This window comes from Podarcis melisellensis (genome assembly GCF_964234715.1).
Source record: "Podarcis melisellensis genome assembly, chromosome: 7".
NCBI classification, from domain to species: Eukaryota; Metazoa; Chordata; class Lepidosauria; order Squamata; family Lacertidae; genus Podarcis; species Podarcis melisellensis.
The window spans coordinates 44,686,090-44,710,769 of NC_138539.1; the positions used below are offsets into that span (position 1 = coordinate 44,686,090).

The 24,680-nt window shown below is 41.6% G+C and overlaps 1 protein-coding gene across 1 annotated transcript in view; it reads right to left on the reverse strand.

The window, feature by feature from the left end:
• LAMA3 (laminin subunit alpha 3) overlaps positions 1-24,680 on the reverse strand; it is a 130,263-nt gene that overhangs the window by 100,316 nt on the left and 5,267 nt on the right. Inside the window, exons 2-10 of the mRNA XM_081919177.1 lie at positions 24,283-24,435; positions 14,182-14,299; positions 13,279-13,397; positions 10,977-11,147; positions 8,443-8,540; positions 7,661-7,776; positions 6,441-6,559; positions 3,584-3,674; positions 2,669-2,800 (exon numbers count right to left, since the gene is read on the reverse strand). Coding sequence (XP_081775303.1) covers positions 2,669-2,800; positions 3,584-3,674; positions 6,441-6,559; positions 7,661-7,776; positions 8,443-8,540; positions 10,977-11,147; positions 13,279-13,397; positions 14,182-14,299; positions 24,283-24,435 — 1,117 coding nt within the window. The remainder of the gene's footprint in view (positions 1-2,668; positions 2,801-3,583; positions 3,675-6,440; positions 6,560-7,660; positions 7,777-8,442; positions 8,541-10,976; positions 11,148-13,278; positions 13,398-14,181; positions 14,300-24,282; positions 24,436-24,680) is intronic.

Consider the following 24,680-nt stretch of genomic DNA (forward strand, 5'->3'; position numbering starts at 1 on the left):
GGGGGAAGCAGGCAGGAAAAGCCCCCAAGAGCTGCACACAAGCTCTGCGCAACTCTTGTGGGCTTTTCCCCAGGAGGGAGAAGGGACTGACGTGGCCAGTCAGTCCCTTCTCCCTCCTCGTAGAAAAGCCCGCAGGAGCCGCGCGCTCCTTAAAGGGTGCGCGGCTCCTGTGGGCTTTTGCAGGAGGTGGGGGAATTGCCATAGCTGCGCGCAGCCTCTCCTGGTCGGAGGGGCTGCGCAAGGCTAAAGAAGCCAAGACAGCGAGTGGGATGGATCGCGCTTGCTGTCTTGGCTTCTTTAGCCTTGCGCAGCCTCTCCCAGCTGGAGAGGTTGCGCACGGCTAAAGAGGATGGATCTTGCTCGCTGTCTTGGCTTCTTTGCTCTTTGGGGCTGGGGGGGGGAATAATATTTTTTTTCTTGATTTCCCCCTCTAAAAACTAGGTGCGCCTTATGGTCTGGTGCACCTTACGGAGCGAAAAATACGGTAATATAGGAAGCTGCCTTACTCAGAACCAGACCACTGGTTCATAGCCCACAATTGTCTACACTCTCCAGCATCTCTCCAGGATGAACAGATAGGAGACATTCTCAGTCCTATCTGAAGATGCCAACAACTGAACCTGGGACCTTCTGCATGTAAAGCAGATAACTCTGTCATTGAGCTACAGCCCTTCCCAGATATTACATGCATGGAGCTGCATAGACTTGTTGGGATTAGGAAGGTGGGGCAATGGCTGAAAACAAAATCTTTTGCTTCTTACCTTCCTTTTTTCTTTTGACTAACTCTGGCTCCTCACTTGTCAACATTCTTTGTCATTCTTCCTCCTCCCAAATCCCCCTCCTGACACGTCATCTTTACCTCTCTTTTCCCCACCCTCCAGTACCTCCCTTGGCCTTACGTTCTCCCTTACCCAAATCTTCTTCTTCCCCTTCCCTCACTCAAAACATTCCTCTCGCTTACTTCCCCTACCCTTGCTCAGATCAATGCCCTGTCCTGGCCCTCCCCATCTGAAGAAGAACTTGAGCTCACAACTGGTTCTGCCAAAGGCTTTCATTTTCAGATTAGATCAATGCATGAGGCATAATACAGGTTACAGGAATCCGCAGGTACATGGGAGGTTAAATGTAGGGCTAAGTGCCAGCTAAGGCATTGATGCAACAAGCAACATGCCCTTAGTGGCAAGCAGCAGCTGGAGTCCTGAGACTTGGCAAGCAAGCAGGCACTACTTGAGGTGGGCTGGCCTTGTTCCAAGATGACAGAGGCAGAGACACAGCTAACATGGCATCAGACTTACTGCTAGCCACCTCCCCAGAAGTGGGTGGAGTCTTGAGTGACAGGACGAACCATCAAAGGACTAGGCATCTCTTGAGGGAGAAGAGTAGAAGGCTCCTCCATCCATCTACTTGGGCCCTCCCCAGTGTCCCCCAAGATGCTGTGTCCCTCCTTGAAATTCAGACACATTTTGTGCCCCAGAATTAATGATGATCATAGGGACCCTCCCTGAGGTCTTCTAGTGCCCATTCTTCAAGCCCCTCCAACTCTTCCTCCATGTCTGACCACTCCCTCCATGATACCCCAAGGCAGTGTTCCCCAACCTTGGGCCTCCAGCTGTTTTTGGACTACAATTCCCATCATCCTTGACCACTGGTCTTGCTAGTGAGGGATGATGGAGTTGTAGTCCAAAAACAGCTGGAGGCCCAAGGTTGGGGAACACTGCCCTAAGGGACTCATGACACCCTCTTTTGCCCACATCTCTCCCTGGATCACCTTCTCTTGCAATCAACCCCTTGCTCTTCTTCACCCAGTTCTCTTCTTATCCACTCTTTATTTCACCCCAATCCACCCTGTCCTTCATCCTTCCTCCTCACCTTCCTCTGTTACAGAGAACTGAGTGAAATGATGCATTTAAAAGGGATTTCCCTTGTGCTGGTAGACCTTTGGAATGCTTCAATGGCCACCTGTTTCCTTTCCCCTAGCTATTTTCTGCATTTTTCTGCAAACCATCCCCCCCCGCCCCTGTCATGTTTAGGTATGTAGACATCTTGCAGCTTTAGAAAAAGAATTCTATATACCATGACCTTTGACACTAGACTAAGATGTATATTTTTAGGACCCATCCTATTTTTCTGATTGTAAATTGTTTTCAACTGTTTTTAATGTTGTGTTTTAAATTGTTGTACGCTGCCCGTGACCTTGAGGTTAATCGCACATCATCATTATCATCATCATCTCATTATTTTCTAAGGGCTGTGTTCTATAAGTAACGGTAGCCTGAAACACAACTGAAATATTACGCAGTATTGGAATGGAAACAAAGAAAACAGGGTTGGGGAGGGGCAGAAACACTCAGCCAGAGAAAACATGTTTAAAAATAGAAGTTGCAGATGTCTGCTTCCCAACCCATGAGCCAACCAGTCACAGAGATATATAACAACATGTTTTGTTAGTAGAATTCAGCTTTATCTCACATTTATGACGGCTGCTTCCATCTATGTTTCATTGCAAAACCCAGAATATTTATTTCCTTGTCTTTTTTTGCAGTATAACTTTTACTTACTGGTGACTTTTGGGGAAATATGATGGGAACAAATGCATGTGTGTGGGGGCGGGATATTTAATGAGACAGGACAAAAATGCAGAACTGTGTGTTGATATATGGATACTCACCATAGCAGAAGGGGAAGCTATGGTATCCTTCAGCGCACCGGTCACAGGTCTCACCCTGATAATTCAACTTGCAGTAACAGCGACCAGATCCTTCCTCACAGCCATCAGAATGTTCTGAGTTACAGCTGCAGGCTGTATATAAAACAATATCAGCCCCAAATCTTTCTTCAGCTTGAATTTATTTACTTCCTATTAAAATTAAAATTAAAGGAATGTCCCCTGCACTTGGGCTACTTCCTGGTTTAGATAGCGCTGTTGCAATAATCCTTTCCATCTTTAAAGTGCTGTGAGAATCAGTATTACCTCTTTTGATCTCACACCAAAAACACAATAACATGACATGGGCAAAATCTATCTGAGCATTTCTCAAGCACATACAGCAAAAAATAAAATAAAATAAATTGGTTCCTGTACCTTTACGGTTTGCATGGCAGGGAGAAGCTGTTCTTGAAAGTGAACTACGCTTAGAATCAGAGAAACTCTGGGGCAGTAGAAATATACTGACTTCACATTCTAAAATATATTGGCATTAACTTCCCATTTTCCTATGAAATTGGAAGGTAGAGTGGAAACAAGGTAAGCCTCCCCGTGAGGTGGGGTGAGGCAGCCACCTCGAGCAGTGAAAGCCCCTTCCCCACCACCGCCAGGGCCCCCGCTGACAGAAGAAACGCACCGCTCCCAGCAGCACCAGTTTCCAGCGGCATCTCACAAGATTTCAGCATGATTTCGCTGGAAGCGAGTGCCACTGCTTACACTTCACAGGTGCCACCATGCAGCACCAGGGAAGAGAGACTTGCGGGGAGGCAGGATGCTAGCGGGGCAGCATATTCCAGCTTTGCCTCAAGGAGCAAAATGGGATGCGCTGCCTCCGGGTGGAAATCAGTAGGGGGGGAAAGCAAGAGGGAAAGAACATACGTATACATCCATACGTTGCCGTCACTGGAACACCATAAGGACGGTAGAAGCCCTTCAAGCATTTCTCACAGTTTACACCGGCTGTGTTGTGCTATGTAGGATAAAATAAGGAAAAAAGGTGACACGAGAAAAAGAACAGCTAAGCAAAGAACAAACTGAATGTGGATGTTTTAAAATATGTTACTATGGCCAAGGAAGAATGTTAATGTGGTAGAAATGCAGTGCATTGTGGGTCTCGGGGGGGGGGGTCTTTTGCATGCTGTCAGAAGCTAAGGAGTTAGAACCCACAGCTCTGGGTACAGTTACCTAAGCCTGAAGTAGCACCTGAAGTAGCTAGGCCCACTCAGGCTGTCTCTTGGCTTATTCCCTTGTTTGACTTCCTGACTCAAACTCCTAGTCTAACTCCCAACTTAACCCCCTTCTCTTGGACTCCTCCCTCCAACTTGACAGCTTCTATGACTCAACCTGGCATGTACAGTTGTACCTTGGTTTTCAAACGCCTTGGGAGTTGAATGTTTTGGCTCCTGAACGATCGAAAACTGGAAGTGATCGTTCCAGTTTTTGAACATTCTTTGGAACCCAAATATCTGACGCAACTTCCACGGCGTCCAATTGGCTGCAGGAAGCCGCGCCTTGGTTCCCAAATGTTTTGGAAGTTGCACAGACTTCCGGAACGGATTCTGTTCAACTTCCAAGGTACCACTGTATTGACAAATGCCCTATATGATCAACATCTAGTGAAATTAATGAAATCTTATATGAAAGACTGACTTTATGGCTGCCTTGACTATTAAATGACTTTTGCTAAATACAGTGGTACCTCAGTTCACGAACTTAATTCGTTCTGGAAGTCCATTCTTAAGCCAAAGTGTTCTTAAACCGAGGCACGCTTTCCCTACTGAGGCCTCCTGCCGCCGGTGCCCTTCCACTGTTCGGCTTCCATTCGGCTTCCGAGGCAAAGTTCACTAACCGGAACACCTACTTCCGGTTTTGCAGAGTTTGTTCACCGAATAGTTAGTTAACAGGGCTGTTTGTTGACCGAGGTACCACTGCATAAGAGAACATTCACTTTGGCTCTCCTTTAATTTACATCAGAAGGGAAAGCCAGTAACAAAGTTATCTGATTTCCATTTGTTGCATCACCCCCACACCCAGTTCATTTCAAATGCAATTGGATGAAATGTGTTTTTAAAAATGGAAAATGTAACACCAACTTATTTGGATAGCAGAGTTATTTAAAACTTTGTGATCATGAAAGATCAGATCTACAGCAAGGGAATGACATCTGTGTAACAGTAACTCACTGCCTGACACAGAGAACAAAGCATACATAATATCATTATTTTGCAAAGAAACAGAATCTGTACACCATGTCCCAGTTTTCTTCAGTTGGTCATTTATGCAAAACTTTATAATTGTGTTTCTATGATACAAATTGCAAAAGGGTAAGCCCAATACCTATGCCTTTTTTAGGATGGAAAAATTATAATTAGATTTCACGGCTAAGCAATTTCATGCAGCTTAATTTCCACAAAATCAAATTATGGACAATCAACATCAATTGCAACAGACAGCTTTTTTTTTAAGATACCAGTCATTTTCCTTGCTTTGATGATGTTCAGAAAAGATGCTTAGCTAACATATTCTTTCATGGGCAAAAGTGCAAAGAGGAAACGACACAGAAATGTCAAACTGGAAACAAAGAGTTTCCCTCTTTCCCTTAAAAAATATTTTTTCTTTGATTTACATCCAGCTACATGTGAAACAAATACTGCTTTCAGTTTTAGCATGATTGGTTGCACTGGATGTTTCCTATGACCTCAGGTCTCAAGTGGAAGGCTAGCTGTCCTCTGAAGCAGTTGCTAGGGAAGAATGGGTTCTGCATCAATTCTGCACTGCCTTCCCAGTTCTGAACATGGCTTGACTTCTTCAGCTACCCAAGCAATGGCCTGCTTCCTCTCCTTAAATGATCAGAACTAGTATAACTGCATTGATTAATGGGATACAGTTGTGGTTTCCCAACAGGCTTTTTGGCCTCCTAGGGATCACCAAGACTACATGAGCAACAGAGCAGCTGTGCTGCCTGTGATGATCCTCCAATCAGCATCTTAAACATGTGGATATGAGGAATGACCAGCACTGATTTGTTGTGTTTTTCCACTGATAAACAGCATCCAAAGTATCTGATTTAAATGGCAAAAGTCATCCTGCAAATAGTCTGGAGAAATGTCTCAAAATATCTCTCTTGCGTCATTTCACCTTCATTATTCATGTCTCTTTAAAAAACATATGCATGTATTATTTCAAGCATGTATTATTTCAGTCAAAGGTTTTGGGATGAATAAGATGAAGTATCCTATACTTGGTACAACACTTTTCCTTGAAGTGGTGTATCAAGTACAAGGTCCTTCATCTTGGTCATCTCAAAAGTCTTGTTCCCTTGATTTAAATTGCTGTTGGCTGTGCCTATTCAGAAGTTTAAAAAACAAAGTTCACAACACAATCTAACACACACACGCACGCACACACACGGAAGTACCGGTAAGTCCCACTCAATTCAATGAGACTTGTGCCCAGGTTAGTGGACCTTGGACTGCAGCCTTATATGACTATCTCATACTCATTTACGTGGTAATGAGCCCCAATTAACTCAGTGGGACATCTGCGGAAACATGTTTAGAATTGCACTGTCAATCTTTCATTACTGAAGTTTACATATCAAGCGACCAGTGATTTGGGCTATCTCCTCTTTTGGAACATTTGTAGAAAAGATTGTGATGGATAGGATAAGAAAATGTATTACATGGTTTCAAGACAGAGAGGAATGAAATAAACACTTTAATAAGGGGAGTTTTACCTGACAGTTGATGCAGACCCCTCCACCTTGATACTGTTCATAAAGATTTAAGCTCTCTCCACGTTGCTCAACTTCAGGATCATAATAGCAGTCCACGGCATGTCCATGGCAGTTGCAGGCTGAGAGAGACGATAAGTTTCATTACAAGCATCAGGCAAATGAGCATTGGAACACAGAGAAGAAAAAAAGCACCTCTAATTTCCATATGTCATGAAATGAAATTCCATCAGATGCAGCAAGGTCGTCACAGTCTGTTCAGTCCAGCACTGTTCAGACTGAGAACTGTCATTCTGGGGGACATACAGAGGGCATTGTAAGACTGAAAAAGCTGCAAATTCACAGGGCATTTTTTTAGCAATACTTTCCAAGCACACAAATGGGGCCAAAATTGCTTCTGAAGAAGCAAGGACTACCTCAACCAATTTTTTGCCAGATATCTGGCCTTGACATTGTTCCAAGTCAGAGCAGATGGGAAGAAGGGCAGGGAGTCGATCACTTCAGCATCCAAGCATGACCTGGAAATATCAAACCTGCATGGTTGCACTGGAGCTCTTAACAATATAGGATGATGTCATATTATTTACTTATTCACAGCCTATCTGTTGCATAAAATAGATTTTTCTTCCATATTACTCATGTGGGATTCAGGTACTGTTTGGTCTGACATGCCTAGTTTCATTCAAAAGTTTTTGCAATGTTTGTCACTTTCAAGCTTCACAATATAGGCCGATTGGCCTGAAATGTTTGTACATTGATTTCCGTCAGTCTTTTGTTCTATGCCACATCCATGGCACGTGTCCACAGTTGAGTGCTCCTAATGTGGCTCTCCAACTCAGTTGCAAAACATGTTCCAATTTGCATCCAGAAAGCAGCTTTGCCAGTCCTTAGCTTGTGATGTGGTTCCCAGCTGGCTGTCAAGCACTTGGGAAATGTTGTGAAAGGGACTTCAGCAAGTGGATGAGACAATTCACTTGCCAGTCATTTGATGTCAGAATGGCATAAGGTGATTGACAGGTTGGCTATCTTGTCCGCCTGTCAAAGTTGGTCCACAGGGGTGGAGACAGATAATAATCTGCCTTGGTCTGAAAGGGCACTTCTTTAAATGGCTGGACTGAATTCTTTCAACATGTGAGGCAATAATACAGAGGGAAATTATATTATGTATATTCAAAGCACCTTTCCCTCCCCACCAAATAATCACATTTAGACGCTAAACTTACGTTCACAAGCATTTGTACTGCTGGTTGTTGCAGGTTGCCATTGTTTCTGGTTATATCCAGGGCAGCAATGATTGCAGGTTTCTCCACAAGTGTTGTGCTGACATTCACATCGGTACCTGGATATATAAGTAATTATCATTTAATTCCCTCCCCCCCATCAATGATTCTCTCTTTTTTTTGTACACTCTAACGTGATGTGTGCACAAACCTAACTCACAGAATGTACCAGCAGTCTCTTAAAATTAAACTTGAATCCTTTATAACAGCCATGGGGTTGAAGTATTATTATTATTATTATTATTATTATTATTATTATTATTATTATTAAATTTCCAAATCAACTTATATGAAGACATCTCAAGATGACGAACAATGTAAAATAGCACAAAAAATACATTGCCATACATTTAAAGCACTGTTACAACACTTTAACAGTCATTGCCAAAGAATCCTGGGAAATGTAGTTTGTTAAGGGTTAAGAGAGCTATAATTCTCAGAGTGGTTCAATCACTCTTCTCAAGGAACTCTGAGAACTGTAGCTCTCTGAGGGAACCGGGATCTCCTAATAACCCATTTCCTGAAACTGGGATTAATTTCCACCTTAGAAACAGTAAAGTGCTAAAGATGCCTTAAACAAATTCTGAAGTTATAGAAGTAAAACCTGAAAATGATCATTGTACAGCCACAAAGCTGTACAGCCACATTGTACAGCCATCATTGTACAGCCACAAAGCAACTGTTTTGAAAGCACAATGGTTTTGGTCGTACTGTTGTATCCTTACCTGTATGAATTTATGTCCCTTTCGGCATCACAGATATCTGCATGTCCATTACAAACACACTGTCCACCAACACTGATGTCTTTTATGCTGTAGTAATACTAGACAGAAACAATATTTGCAGATAAGTAGCCTACAGAGCTTATCCTCAGGATGTTCTCTCAAAAATTATGAATTCTAGACCCAAGATGATATAAACTTGCTAGTTAAATATATATATGACTACCAATAATTCCCCCACCATGAATTTCTGACCTTGATAAACTTGTTCGCTAAAATTTGTATTTTAAACATATTTTGGTTTTTTATTGATTGATATGGGCTGAGGAGCAGATGATAAAAAAAGGGAAGTGAAAAATAGAATGGGCAGCTCTAGAACAGAAAGTTATATTCATATGTTTCAACACTTCATCTTTACAGTCTCATCTTTTTAAAGGGCATTGTAAGGATGATTAGATTAGCATATGACTAAACCAGATCAGGGTAGCTAAAGGGTCTCAAACCCTCGGTGAGTTAGGAGCTTCCCCTGCATATGAAGACAAGCTCCGGCAGATTGAGCGGACAAGACCAATACTGGGTCCAACAGTCATGAAGGTGGTTTTTACATGTGCTGTAAAGGGAAGTGAGGGGCTGATGGAGCTCATCAACCTGGGAAGGTAGCCCCTCTAGGAGAAGGAAAATGCTGGTCCTAAACCTCTGCTGCCTTGCAGGATATCTTCAGGAGAAGAAAATGAGTAAACCTTACACAAATCTGGAGTGGAGTCCCTAAGATGGCTGGATGGCACCTTGCATGCCTCCTTCCAGCAACTCCTGCAGCCAAGCTGGTACCAAACATATTGCTCTGCTTTCCTTTGGACCACATCAACGAGGCCAAGAGGGGGGTCCTGTAATTTGGGCTTGCACCCCAGGGAGATCAGTTTGGTGTTGCTAACACAGTGGTTTGACTTCACCCCCAGAGGTGCACTCCATTGTCTCTCCAGACAGACAGATGCCAACAATTCTTTGAGCATTTAGGAAGAGGTGCAACACATACTTATTTCATCACGTGTAGCCATACAGTGGTTTCTGTGTTTCATACAGCACCTACGCAATAACAAGTCTTTTTCCATAATGTCAAAAGGTACAGAGCTATGCAGATCAAAGCCGAAGATCTCAGAATTATGTTAAACCCCATGCTCCATGGTTTCAAATTGGCCAACCATCTACTGACTTAAACAGCAGGAATCCAAGACATAGAGTAAGCATTACAGCAATATCAAGTACAGTGGGAATACAAAAAAGATAATTTCCACTCACTATTCATGTCACTGACCAGGGGCCCAAAATAATGTACTGTATAGTCATCTCAGAAACTCAAAATCGTTAGTTATTCTCCAGAACTGTTTAGCCTTATTCAGTGCATGTCTGTTCCAATATAACAATGCAGGGATTAAGATTAAGGCTGCAGTCTATAGGAATTTACTTATCTTGTAGTGCTCAGTTGAGTCTTACTTCTGAGTAGACATTCACAGGATTGCACTGCTTGGCTGCAATTGTGCATATGCTTATTTGGAAGTAAGTCCTATAGTACACAGTGGATTTATTTCTGAATAAATATGCATAGGATTGGGCTTCTAGTCATTTGCAAGCACTACTAATCCATATGGTGTTCAGAGAGCTTAAAAAGTATGTTATCTGAGCACCACTCCCTGCCACCAGCCCATGTATGGCAGATAAAGCCACACTCAGTCAATAGTTATAATAACTTCTGTGTACATTTAAGAAAGAGAGAGAAAGATTCTCCACCCTACCTGAGCAGTACTGATGGAAGGAAGAAGGCCAATAAAGAAATCAAGTTTGCTACCTTATCCTCAGTGACCAGGAAAGGCAAAAGGTTGCATCTGCAGGGGAATTATTTTATCTTACAAATTCTGCTTCACATATGTGTAATGATTAAAAGCCTACTCCATGTTTTCCTAGCAGTTCTAGCACATAAGAATCTGGAGTAATTCAAAACCAGGTTTTATTTAGGAGTCACATTCTTTTTCTCTAGTAGAAGATTCTAGTAGAACTCTGTGAAACTACCTGCTTGATAAAGGTCATAGTGATAAAATCATACTCTGCTTAGACCACTTTTCTGTATCTTCCTGGATCCAAATTTCCTGAAGAAATTTACAATATGCATCCCACTTTCTCCAGAAATCCTTAAATATGAATGTAGCTGGAGTAAAGAGCGGCTTTAGAACAGAGGTAGCCAACATGGTACAATATTGCTGAATAACATCTCCCTTCAGTACCAACCAGTATTGTCATGGCCAGGGATGATGCTACTTGCAATCCAGCAACATCTAAAGGGCACCACATAAGTTGGAAGGTTCCTTATGTAGAGTTAGACCATTGGTCCTTCTTGTTTTTAAGCAGAGTTTGGATGGCCATCTGTCATGGTTGTTTTAGTTGAGATTTCTGCATTGCAGGGAGCTGGACCAGATGACCCTTGAGATCCCTTCCAACTCTACAATTCTATGATTCCTCCCTGCCAAAAGATAACATTTACTCACTCTGCGTGTCACTGTAGGATCCCGTTGAGCTTTAGATATCAAGTGCCCAAGAAGGGTATTGGTTCTGAGGAAATGTAAACGAATATTTGTTGCTTTAGTAAATTCTCTAAGTATAGGAGAATGGGTGAAGTTATTTGCTCCTGGACGACCGTTTACCAAGGATATCACAATCTAATATGAGAGAGAGAGATCAGTTTTAAAGCATGGACAAATTAATAGAAAGCAACTTATAAATATCTAGGACATGAATAAGTAAACTGGGCCCCTGGTCCATTATTGCAACCATTATTTCAAGGGTGTGCATTGTTTCAAAAGGTGAATAGATTCCAGTGAAATGTTGTTAGAATTAGTATAATGTCACCCACTACAAGCATAGCTAAATGCAAATATGGACCTAGGCAATTGGTGGCCACACAATACAGACACAGACTAGGGGAGAGGGAAAGGAATTACAATAGGCTTCACTGTAGAAACACTCAAGTAACTTGCAGCAACCAGCCTAGACATGTCCTCTCAGAAGTGAAATCAGTGGGCTTACTAACAGTCAGGCCTGGAATGAGAAGGCAGCGTAGGGGCAGCAAAACACCATACTGCTTTGATAATGATTTGGGGGCATGTTGCAGCTCTGAGCTGTCAACCATAATGTTTCAAATGAGCCCTCAACCCAATCTTCTTTAACAGATTTGGGGACAGGGGTTGCAGAGAGAAGGGAGAATCAATGAAAGTCATCTCTTCCCTTTCATCTAACAGAAGCCTCCAATGGATCAATGAGCCTTTAATCAGTGGAGCAACATAATAATAATGTATTTTACACCACCCTTCAATCATATTCCAATAAGAGTTTAAGACAGCAAATCAAAGAAAAATGAGTCTTAAGCCATGAATTACACGTGTACAGTATAAAAAACTAAGTACAGTGCTACCTTGGTACTCGAACAGCTTGGCTCCCAAACAAATGGACTCCCAAACACCACAAACCCAGAAGTAAGTGTTCCAGTTTGTGAACGTTTTTCAGAAGCCAAACATCCAACGCAGGTTTCGATTGAGTGCAGGAAGGTCCTGCAGCCAATCAGAAGCCACACTTTGGTTTTCGAAAGGTTTTGGGAGTCGAACGGACTCCCGGAACGGATTAAGTTCGAGAACCAAGGTACCACTGTATTCTAAAGGCAACAATTGCCTAGGCTCTCAATCTATTAAGTTAGCCAACAGTCACAGCTTCCCACAAAGGATAAATAACCTTGTCCCATTTGTGATATGAAGGCATCTTCAATATTAACTATCTAATTGAAAGAACCTTTATGTCCGGCAGATAAACTAGATTAAATGCTTGATCATTTAATGTACTTTAAAGCACTTAGAATTATTGCAAATATCAATACTAGTTATTCATACACCCCTAACAATCAGTCATGTTGTTAAAAGATGTGTAAATACTGAAGGATTTGGCCAAAATGAATTATTATTTTTAGTTGTAGCACAAGGATCCATGACATAAGGGATTGCCGGCAGCAAATAAGCTTTTTAATTACTCTCTCTTTATGATAGAAAGAAAATACAAAATGTAGTTGTGGAATTTCCCCATAAGCCAGAGCAGGTTTTTCTAATGATTAAAGAAAACTCTTCAAAGCCCTTTTTAACAAGAGCTCATTGTAGACTAATAATCAGCTCCACTAACTCAGAACCCAGTTCTTGGAACTATACTATTTTAGGAGCCAACTGGAATCTTTATCCATGCCTGTAAGCACAGTAAGTCCTACCAATAGGGGGAAAGAGATTATCTGTATGAATGATTGCTAGCTAATTCAAGACCAAGGTGTCTGTTTGTAGTTTTATGGCCTACAAAATGACTTATAGTTTTTAGAACATGGTGGCCTGAAAGGAAAGCAAAAAGCACCAGTAACTAGGGCAGTTGTCAGTAGTGGCACTTGCGGTGGGCCAAGAAACAGAGGAGGTGGATATCTGGTGGGAGAAAGTATTCTATATGTCCTTGGAAGAGTGGAGTGTAATTCAAGAGTGCTCATCTTCAGATCAACCCATTCACCAATCTAACTTATATCAGAATGCTGGAGTGGAACAGGGAGGTAGACAAGTGAGGTGGGTTTCAATGGTGGTTACAGAAAGAAGAGAGAATAACCACTGGTCACTAAGAACTCATTTAATAGTACCGATCTGCCTTATAGTTTTGTTATGGTACTATTACTGAGGTACATTTGAAGTACTTTCATGCAAAACTCTTGTCTAAATGCTAAGTGTTATTACAGTATTGCTGTCACCCCGTCCCCGTTCCCTGCCCTGAACTTACCTCTCCATTTTCTAAAGGCACAATCCGAGAATATTCTGTAGTGCAAATGACATCATCATCTTTTCTAACACGGGCATTCGCTTCCTTCCCAAAACGTTCCCAACAGCCTTGCTTAGAATCTAACAAAAATAAATAAATCACCATGTGGAGTTCCTGACCTTCAGAACATTACTCCAACAGTTACATAGAAAATAACATAAACCGCTGAATCTGAAGTGGAATGAATCCTGGTAACTCAGATCCTGCGGCTTGACTTCCCAAGACTCTTTACTGTTCTTACAAAGTTATGCTGGATAGTCTGAGTGTTTCAGTGAGTCTGAGAAAGGGACAAGGGAAAAGCAGGTCTTGCATGCCCCATTTAGCAGGAAAATATCACCTCTTTCCCAATATTGGGGTGTCTAATCCACCTCATTGGTTGTTTTTAAACCTTGAGACAAAATGTGCAATTAGGCACCGACAGAATCTGGTCTTAAGGTTGCCTTAAGTGAGCATTAAACTACAAACTTTCAGTCTCATCCTATGTAGCATTCAGCATGCTCACTAAAATCTATTGATGTATACAGTACATGTTTGGCTTGACAGGATTAACCACAGTTTCTAAAGTTTAGGCATAACAGGAGGCTGGGGCTTATTAAAACAGAAAGTGAAAGATTTCCTTCTCCTTTACTCACTGGTGAAAGAAATGAGTGGGAAGCCTGCAGCCTGATGAATCAGTCCATTAGCGAGTGATATTGAACATAGCTAGAGGTATTTGGCAGGGCAGGGCAGGGTGAGGGGGGGTGAGAGAGACTTGTTCATGAATTCCTTAAGGTACCACATATTCTTAGAAGTTAAACGCCCAGCAGGAAATAGTTGCTATTGTCAAAATAAAAAGTTATAAGAGTTTTAAAAACTGGTACTCACAAGCAAAATATTGCCATGGCATATAAGTTTTTCCAAAGTCTGTTGATCTTTCTAATACCCACAGATCAGGACGAGGAGAATTTGCAAATTTGATGAGGACATAGGCCACGTGAAAGAACTGGTAATAAAATAACATGTAGAGAAACATTAAAATACACTAACTTGTACAAAGAGAAAGGTAATCCTGTTATTTCTGCTAGAAAACGATAGGGCTGGTGAGGTTGTGCCTCCAGTGGAATTTAACATTTAATGTCTGATATTAGTAAATAAACAATATCATGCCTATGCTCAAGTTTGCTCTTCTATACCAGTGTTCTTTAACCTTGGGTCCCCAGCTGTTGCTGGACTACAACTCCCATCATCTCTGACCATTAATCAAGCTGGCTGGGGATGATGTGGGTTCAACACTCTTTTGGACCAATGTTGTTCAGTGCTCAACTAACTGGATGTTTCAAACGCACTTTAAACAGCAGAGGTAATTAGCTGTAAGTTACTTTGGGTTGCCTTGGGCAACATAGTGACTGACAAATTTAAGGGTAAGGGAAATTCCATTGCCATGCAACACCAAAAAATGATAACCACAACAATTTAGTCACGAAGACAAAGTATAACTATGGTGCCAGAACTACAATGAATGCAACTTCACTGGAGCGGATCTAGAGTAAGCAATTTTTACACCATAGCCATAGGGTTCAGTCTTCCTAACTCTTCTGTCAATGTTCATATCAGTGGTATTTTACTTGGAACAGTGTGTGGAGGCTTGGCCTATTTATTTCTTTAACATCAAAGGGAATGCAGTAATTAACAAAGTTGAAGCCTACACTTGATGAAGAGAAGTCAGTAGGCCTGTCCCAGGCCTTCAAGCACTGATGTTTCTTGGTACCCACTTCCTAAATGAATGCTGTATTCTGGCAAAGCGCCAACAAAGCAATCGTTAGCAACAGGACACAGTACAGTTCAAAGAGAGATAATGACAGAAGATTCATTCTCACAGCAACTAAGAGCAATTTGTAGTTCAGGGTGGGCCAACTTTTCATACCAACTGGGCCACAAGAGTACTTTGACATGGAACCCATGGGCCACACACTGCCTTGTTCTATGTGGGGTGGGAGGAGCTAAGCCTCACTTAGCTGAATCCAAGGCTGTGGATATGGGGGAAGCAAGGCCCTCTTGGGGTGTTAATGCTGTGAACTCCTCCATCATAGGCTCAGGCTGTGTATATATGTGTGTAAGTAAGCCATATATCATATAGACACAACAGTCTCTGCTGTATCTCATTCCAAAAGTAACACAAATCCTGGGTAAGTGCCCTGGAACCCCTGGAATCTCACACAGCTCAGAGATTGAGGTGGAGTGCAACAGTACTGTTCATGAAATATATATCTAGCATAGTAGCCAAGAATCTGAGCTATGAATAAGGGAGCTTCTGGTTAGAATCTCACTAAAAGCCCTAGCCAAGCCATACTGTCTTTCCACCTCAGTTGTTGCATCTAAAAATGGAGGAAATACTGGTGTACCTTACAGGATTGTTGTGAGGATTACAGTTAAAGAATGGAAGTGAAGTTAAATAACCCTTCAAAGAGCTTTACAAATATTATCATCACAGAATTGGCATTAGTATTGCCTAGTTATATCACACAGAAATGCATGCATTCTCTATCTTCCTCATAAGATAGGCAGTTGGGGAAATATGTATCCTTCTGCAAATTATTTTGGTTATATCATGGGTTCAATCGATCCAAGTACAGACTACCTTAAGAATTTTTAACCAACTTACTTATGAATCACAATGATTCATTGTTTTTATTAAGTTCATACTGCTCTCTAATAGAAAGATGTTTGTAAGCGTTGCCTGTGGCACTCAAACGATTCTGACTTCATCTTTTTTGGCTCCAGCTGAGGTTCATCCAAAGGACTTTTGAAACTGTGGTTAGTATTCGTATACCATAGAAATGCAATATCTGAAAATATTATCTTAGTTTGATTACCTGAACATAAAGAATGGAAAAGGAGCATAAGCACTGGCCACATTTGGACTATCATATTTCAGTTTAATAAATTAATTTATGAACAAGTCTTATTCTCCTACATGCAGCTTTTTTTAATATTCCCTGTGGGTGATCAAACAAAGTCCATAGTAAACTATTGCTTCCAAATCAGGAAACTCAAGTTTAAAAATCAAGTGTAATCCTGATTACTGAGTGGAATAACTTACCTTTGGTATTTTAAAATCTTAACTAAATGACGTAAAACAGCGTTGGAACACTTACATTTACGTAATTTTTTAGTTGGCCATGCCTACTCTCGTCAAGTGCCAATGGCTAACTGGTGGGCAGCGTGGTCGCAACAGTTGTACTCACACATGTATAGACACGGTTTAGTGATGTCGCAACACAAATAACGTTTCTCGATATTGAAATATTGTTGGTGTATCAATGTGCCGCTTGCATCAATATGCCCCACCTCACCCTATATGAAACCATGGTTTATTGTTGCCATTAATCAGAGTTCCTTGGTTTGGATGTAACCAAGTGCAGACTTCCTGCTTTGTTTTCTAGGCTGAGTGAAGGGAGAAGCAAAGTGGGTGGATGCTGGCATATGAGGTTTGTTTAGAATGGGCTTATTTATTATGCCAGTCTTAAATCCAAACACAGCACTTTTCTTATATACCTTTCAGTGCTTACAAGTTGTTGAAATCTCCTTTAAAAAGCTAGACGGTCTCCCTGTTTGCCTTGAAATATAGAATATATCTTTAGCATACTAGTAGAGAGTCTCACTGAATTCACTTGAAGCTATTTCTGAATAAACATGCTTAGATTGTGATGATAGTTTTGATCCCTTTATTTAGAAAATCAGCCATAACGAAACAGTCATATTAAACAAATAGGCATTGTCCTTATGTATAGTACATAAAGACAAACAGATTAACAACATTTGACTTTCCTGGTTGTATATACAGCGATTTCTATTAAAAGAAGTTGACACATTAATCTTCCAGGAAAGAATAAAGCTGCTGACATCTGGTATGCAGTTATTCAAAATGAAATGTTCAAATTAATCTTAAACCACACATGCTTAACCTATGAAGCCACTTGAAAGTTTTTAGATTCTGGGCCCCATCACATGGCCATTTCATTATTTAAAAGATTTTTGTGAAATAAAGGAAAGCTCCCAGGTGAGAGCTGGGATGGTCCACCGCTTTCTATGTGAGACAAGGGTTAAGAGCTACCTTTCAGAGAGGACTCGTTTTCTTTTCTTTCTCTCGGTGTTTGTTTCTATTTAGACTATTTTCTTTAATCTTATCATATTATGAAAAAAGCTTAAATAAAATCTTATTTTTTTATTTAAAAAAATAGAAATGCAAATAAACAAGCAGAAATCAATACACACAAGCCCAGCCACAATTTACCATATCCAGCTGAATGCTTTTAAAAGGTTTTTCAGTGGCATAAAAAGTGGTGGTGGCACAAATACAAGGCAAACTATATAGAAGGTCCTAGGATATGATCTAAAGACATATACTTGGCTCTGGTCAGCAGCTGGGTGGGTGGCTGACCTCTTGGTAACCATAGGTCCACAGCCATGGACCTGGCTGTGAGGGACATTTTCTAAATGGATTAATTTACTTTTAACCATTTTAGCCGCTTATAAGCTAACGTTGCCATATTTCTAAAAGTGAAAATAAAATAAAAGTTTTTGGCAAAGTTGTTGAGCTTTTTTGGCAAAATTGCAAAGAAAAAATTAATTTTTTGATTTTTCCCCGATTTCTGCCCATACACTGCTTCTGACTGCAATATTCCAGATATGTCCAGAAAATTCCGGACGTATGGCAACCCCATTATAAGCCAATCCTACATTTGCTCATAAATCTCCACATATCATACTTCTTGCATTCACTGCTTGAAACTGACTGATCCATCACATGAGGGGGACACAATCAGCAAACCACTACCAGTTAAAATTTCAAATATATGTTTTGATAAACTATATGTTGTGGTTGCGAGGAAAGTACCACAACTACAAAGAATACTCATTATCTATGAAATAAAAGCAGAACTAATGTAAAAAGAAAACCTATGAGGTTTGCCAAGCAATGAGTAATGTTAAAGTCCGTGTTATCAATAGATCTTGCAACAGATTCATTATGGTCTTTGAAGCATTGTACCATTTGCTTAAGGGTTTTTAGTTAAAGGTCATTTGCATGTCTATGTCTGTCTGCTAAGCAGCACTTACGTTATCTTTGCAATGAAATAAAAGCAAAATAGGAGGCCAATAAGTATCCTAAAAATGATCATGTTCCACTTGTGAGCTTCTGGCTAGTCCATGTGGAATACTAGGCTAACATGAGATGTTAGCCTAGTGGGAAGGCTTTGAACTGGTGTTCAAGAAAGGAATCTATTTAAGGTATTGAATGTACCCCACATATTTCAACGTTTAGGAAAAACCCATAGATCTGTGATAAGCAACATGCAGCTTATACTATTGCGACAGTAAAGGAGGTACGGTAGCCATTTTCAAGATGCCCCAGGTTCATACAGTTCACGTAAGATACAGATCTGAGAAAAGGAAAACTAAGTCAGGAAAAAACGTTTCCTTGATCTGGAGACAAGCAGAGACCTGAATCACCCATGAAAGCAGCAGCAATGTCTTCGCTGAAGCAATTTCATTCATTAAGAACAATGTTCTTAGGGTGGACTGTAACATTGTGAAGCTAAGATGGCATATCAAATCCCACATTTGCCTCAAAATGCTCTGTGTGTGTGTGTGTGTGTGTGAGAGAGAGAGATTTGCAGGAGAGGACTGGGGAACAGGGGGTGGTGCTTAATCCTTTCCTAAATCAGCTGATTCTCCCTGAAAGTTATCTCCTAAAGCCATTTTTCCCAAAGTGGGCCTGAGATCTCAAACAAAACCAGCAAGAGGAAAATAGTTTTGGAGGCATTTAAAGAGGATAATAAGGAAGGATGAGAAATTAAACACACAAAGCCCACCACCTGTTTCTCCCTTGCAAATACAGTGGTACCTCGGGTTACAGATGCTTCAGGTTACAGACGCTTCAGGTTACAGACTCTGCTAACCCAGAAATAGTACCTAGGGTTAAGAACTTTGCTTCAGGATGAGAACAGAAATCACGCGGCGGGCAGCAGGAGGCCCCATTAGCCCCAAGTGGTACCTCAGATTAAGAACAGTTTCAGGTTAAGAACAGACTTCTGGAACAAATTAAGTTCTTAACCAGAGGTACCACTGTATCCACCTGCTTGGGAAATGCAAGTTTGGGGATATGATTTGCTGAAGAAGCATGCATTCCAGAAGGCAGTGAAAGGAGGTACACCATACAATATGAACATGACCCTGTTTTCTTAAAATGTATTCTCAAGCTGTCATCAGTGTGAGATATAAGAATCTATAACCTTTTAAAACATACAAAGTTACAAGAATTGTATATCTGGAAGGGACTCATCAGGACATTTCATCTAACCTACAAGACACAGAACAAATAGCCTATATCTGAAGGATCTCCAAGATGCTTATAAATTTTTTTTCCTCAGAAGCAGATCCCACAACCTCCCTTAGCGGTACATTCTTTTACTTAATTGCTCTGATAATTGGGACATATCCCAAAAATTAACTGCAACTTAAATCAACGGCCTCTAGTGCTAATTTCACCTACTTCTTTCTCAGGTCCTTTAAAATATTTCGAAGTATTTATTTCCTCCACGTTTTCTGTGCAACACTGCCCTTTCCATATTATATGAGTGAGTGAGAAAGTAAGTGAGTGAGTGCATATGAGTACATACATCTGTGCATGTACTTCTATGTGTACCCAGTTCTTTTATCTAGGGCAAGGGTGGGAACCTTTTTCAGCCTGAGGGCTGCAGTCACTTCTGGGCAACCTTCCAAGAACCACATGGGGCCAGAGGCATAAGTGGGTGGGGCAATGAATGCAAATTTTACCTTTGTATAATAGTCTAGTTTCAACACACACCCTCTGTCCTCCAAGCAGTCAAGCAATAAGCATTTTCAGAGTTCAGGGACACATTCCAGCCAGAGTAAAACACTTAAGGAGGGTTTAAGGGGTGAGGGCTGTGGCCTGGGGTGTGGGTTGTGAGAACCAGACGGAGGAGCCTGGAGGGCCACATTAAGTCTCAATGCCTGAGGTTCAAGACCTCTGCTTTTCCTTCTGAACAGAAGTCCAAAGCATCTGACAAAAAATTACAACACAACCAAAGCAAAGTTTTCAAAATTACAATCAGTATAAACACAATAAAACAAATATCTGAACAATAAATCATGCGGTTCAGAATCATACCAATTTCATAATGGCAATTCAGCTAATAAATAGACAGCAATATTTCAATAGTTAATCTAACTATGTAATCCAATAATGAACCAGAGAAATACAGGACAACAAAGTCAACAGCATGTACACTTTCCTCAGAGGAGACAATGTGGTGCCTTTAGATCAGGGGTCTGCAAACTTTTTCAACAGAGGGCTGGTCCACTGTCCCTCAGACCTTGTAGGGGGCCGGACTATATTTTTTTGGGGAGAAATGAATGAATTCCTATGCCCCACAAATAACCCAGAGATGCATTTTAAATAAAAGGACACATTTTACTCATGTAAAAACACGCTGATTCCCAGACTGTCCGCAGGCCAGATTTAGAAGGCGATTGGGCTGGATCCGGCCCCTGGGCCTTAGTTTGCCTACCCATGCTTTAGATGTTGCTGGACTCCAACTTCCATCAGCCCCAGTGAGCATGGCCACTGGTCGGGGGGGGAGGGCTTTTTTTCAGGCAGAACACACCAGAAAGGCATTCCAGCCCCTCTCAGCTGGGCACCGGGAGTAGACCTGACCTGATAAGCCTCAACAAAGCCCCAGCTGGTGAGAAGACCCTCCTCAGAGCCCTAAGGGGACGTACTCTATGGGTCTAGAGAGGGTCTCTTCATAAGCAGAGGCGCAGCAGGGCTTTGCTGAGGCTCTTAAGTCTCCTAGCTGATGGAAAGCACAAGCCAGAGAAGTGGAGGATGGGAGCTCATTATGTTGGATTCCATTCCACCTTTTGTTGCAGACATAGGATTGTTCCATGTCACATGTCTGTTTACATTCTAGCACAGTTTGCTGGTGTGAGCGGAACTTCTGCTCTGTATTGCTTTTGTTTTTTAGTCTCTCTCCGAGAAGACGGCAAGGAGAGATGACATGTTTTCTTTGTCCTGATTTATGTATAATAAATGTGTAGTTTAGTATGTGTCTACAGCCTCAAGCCTCTTCTGTTGCGCAGTTTACACTGCTGAGTAAAGTGTGCTCGAGTCTGCAAGCTTGAGTCACTGATCACGTTGGAGCAGAGGTCGAGAGATCTCCGCAGCGGCAAGGCTGACAGGAGACGCTCCAGCTGCGGCCAAGCCAGCTGGCCTTTCAAACCCCCCCCCCTCAATTCCGACAATTAAGGTGTCCAGCTGAGGCACAGAAGCCTCTCTGCCTCTCAGCTGCTCCAGCTCATGCAAGCCAGATGATGCAGGTCTCCTTAAGGTGCTCAGCTGAGGTGTGGAAGGCTCCCCTGGCCTCAGCTGAGCAGCCTCAACAAGACTCTGGCACATGAGGAGACACTCCCCTCCCCAGCCCAAAGAGATCCTCCTAGGGCTCTGGGGTGGGTCTTCTGAGGGAGGTGCATTCCGCCATCTTTTTTGTCTAGAAAAAAAGCACTGGTCAGGGGTGATGGGATTTGCAGTCCAACAACATTGAGAGACCACCACATTGGCTACCCATGTCCCAAAGCAACAGCAAGAGGGATAATAGAGGACTAGATATTAAAGTCCAAATGTCTTTCTTAGCTGTTGCTACTGTTGCTCAAACTGCCCCTGCTGTGCTGTTTGAGTCCATGCTGGCTTTGGAGTTTATCCAGATTACTGAACTGAGCTGTGCCAGCCTGTCTTTTTTCACTTCCCCCATGCTAAGGGGAAAACATTGTGATTGCATTGCTGGTATTTATTAGCTCCATTATAAATCAGTCATTTAATATGCACAATGAGAGGAAAGCAACTGCAAACAAAATCAAACACTTTTCGAATGACATGTTCCTCCTATTCGCTCTCAGTGACTTCCTTCCTTCTTACCTAATCAGTGTAAGATTTTAGCTCTTTTTAATGGGTGAGAAGCAGTGTGGAACAACAACTTTGGCATTTGCTTTCTTATAGTGAAAGTACACTGAAAGACAGGAAATGCTTCCTTGGCTTTCAATATTTCTATAGAATTTCTGTGTATTGGGAATACGCTAGTTTACAAAGCTTCCAAAGTATATTGTTAAGCACACTTGTTACTACGCACACCAATTGTTGTTGCTCGGCCTGTTTACAGATACCTAAGCAAAGACTCATGGGCTTGTACAGCAGACAACAAAAACTACTGATCTTAAATCAGATTGATAGTGAAAGACACTTCACCCCGAGAACTGTCATCCACAGCCAGCTCATGACATCTGTTCACTGGCTTCAATCACACCTAACACTGGCCACAACCCATGGTTAGAGAAATTAAACTGTGGGAGAGCTGTGAGCTGCTACACAGACAGTTCAATCACTCCCTGCTTGGCTTCCTAGAGTAGGGAAATAAACCAGAATGTAGCCAGCTGAGCATTACGTGTGAACCTACACTTCTTTCTCTCCAAAGAAACCACAATTGGAAGCCAAGGTTTGTTTTTGCCTTCCTATTTATGGTTTGTTTGAGAAAACAAATCACAACTTCTGGTTCTCACTTAACGCTAAGCCATTCACTCTATGGTTTGTTTCCACAGTCTAGGAAGGAAGGAGCTAAGAAGGCACTGCTTGAGCTGTGTGCATCAACAACCAGTTGTTCAAGAACTCAGTTATGTTTCTTGATAGCAGCTGAATTGGTTGTTGCCCATTCCCATATGCTTACAGTCATTCTCAACTCTCTGCTTTTGGATCCGTTTAACGCCACAGAATTTTACCTCTTTCCTTAATATGAAGTTAGGTCTGAAAAATGAGTACGGTAATTTATTTAACAGCTGCTAATATCACAAAGATACCACACTGGGGACCAGTGATGTTTCTCTACACCTTCCTAGAAGGAGCATGCGAGGAGGGTCTTCTCTCTCAGGTGAAAGATAGGTAACTCTATGGAAAAGCTGGGATGCTATTTCTCCCGGAAGGGGAAGAAGCAGAGGTGTCTTACTTCTCCATGCCTGCACAGAGCTGCCACTACCTCATTTGAACAAAGCAGCCTTGTGGGTAGTGGGAGCCTGCATGCACCCTGGAATTTCTGAAGCTGCAGGAAATCCCCGTAGTAAATCATTCTGATCTAGTGAAGTCTTCAGCAGTTGAATTATTAAACAATATCATCTACTGATGGAACAACAAAGTAGCAGCAACTAATTCTTCTCTCTGTATCCATTTCATTGGTAATTTAGAACAGAGTAACCACACTATTCAATTACATAAAGCCCTCCTGGGGCACAGTGGGTCAGTGGGTCTGGCTCTTAAGCATAAGGTTGGTGTTGTGGGCAGGATTTCCTGCATTGCAGGGGATTAGACTACAATTCTATGATTTACTTGGCCTAAAACATAATTTAGTAAATAGAGAGGATTTAGTACCTATGGTTAAAGATTTTTAGTCAACTAGCAGCCCCCCTTTAAAGGGATTAGTCACCTGATTCTTTGATAAAGTTTCATAATCTCAATACAAGTGCTATTTTGAATATGTTTAACTAGCATAACAGTTTTATTAATGTCATGGACATCACTAATTGATAACCTCATATCAAGGACTGATAACTGAGGTCAGACACTGTGACCCAGAGCTCCTCGATTATAGAGTAGAATCTCCAATGGTAGGGGAAAGAAGTTGATGGAATTCTTGTTGAGCTCAGCATCCAGAAATAATTCAGAGTTACTCAATCTGGAATCTTAAAGGCATGCACATCTCATTACATAAAAATGGGTTTTATCCTGAGAAGTGGGAGCAAAAAGAGGCTGGCGGTTAGCTCTTTGAATGCTAAACAGCTCCCATCATACCTTGGGCCATGCATAGACAAAAGACAAAGGAAAATGTCAAAGTCAACAACATGGAAAGCAACACCTGTACTTGCCTGTCCTAGATCTAAAGTAATGTTGACCACATCATACTTTAAACCTAAGGAGAGAGAAGGACTTTGCCACCAGCGCTCTGTCCCGTCTATAGCATTGGTTGCTGGGTGAGCTTTGTTGGGATCAGCGGCATCGCAATAGTCACAAAACTGGCCCTGAAAGAGAAGAAAACAAAAAGATCAATGCAACAGTATGAACTTGACTGCTAATAGTTAAAGATCTAGGAAGTTGGAAGATCTAGCAGAGGTAGTGCTTTTCAACAATCAGCTAAAAGCAGAATTAAAACGATGGCTCTAGATGGCACCTGATAAAGTGTTATATTATCTAACAACACCCTTGCCCATGGCCAAAATCCACCAATTTTTACACACGTTACTTCCAGGCACAAGGAATAGTAGTG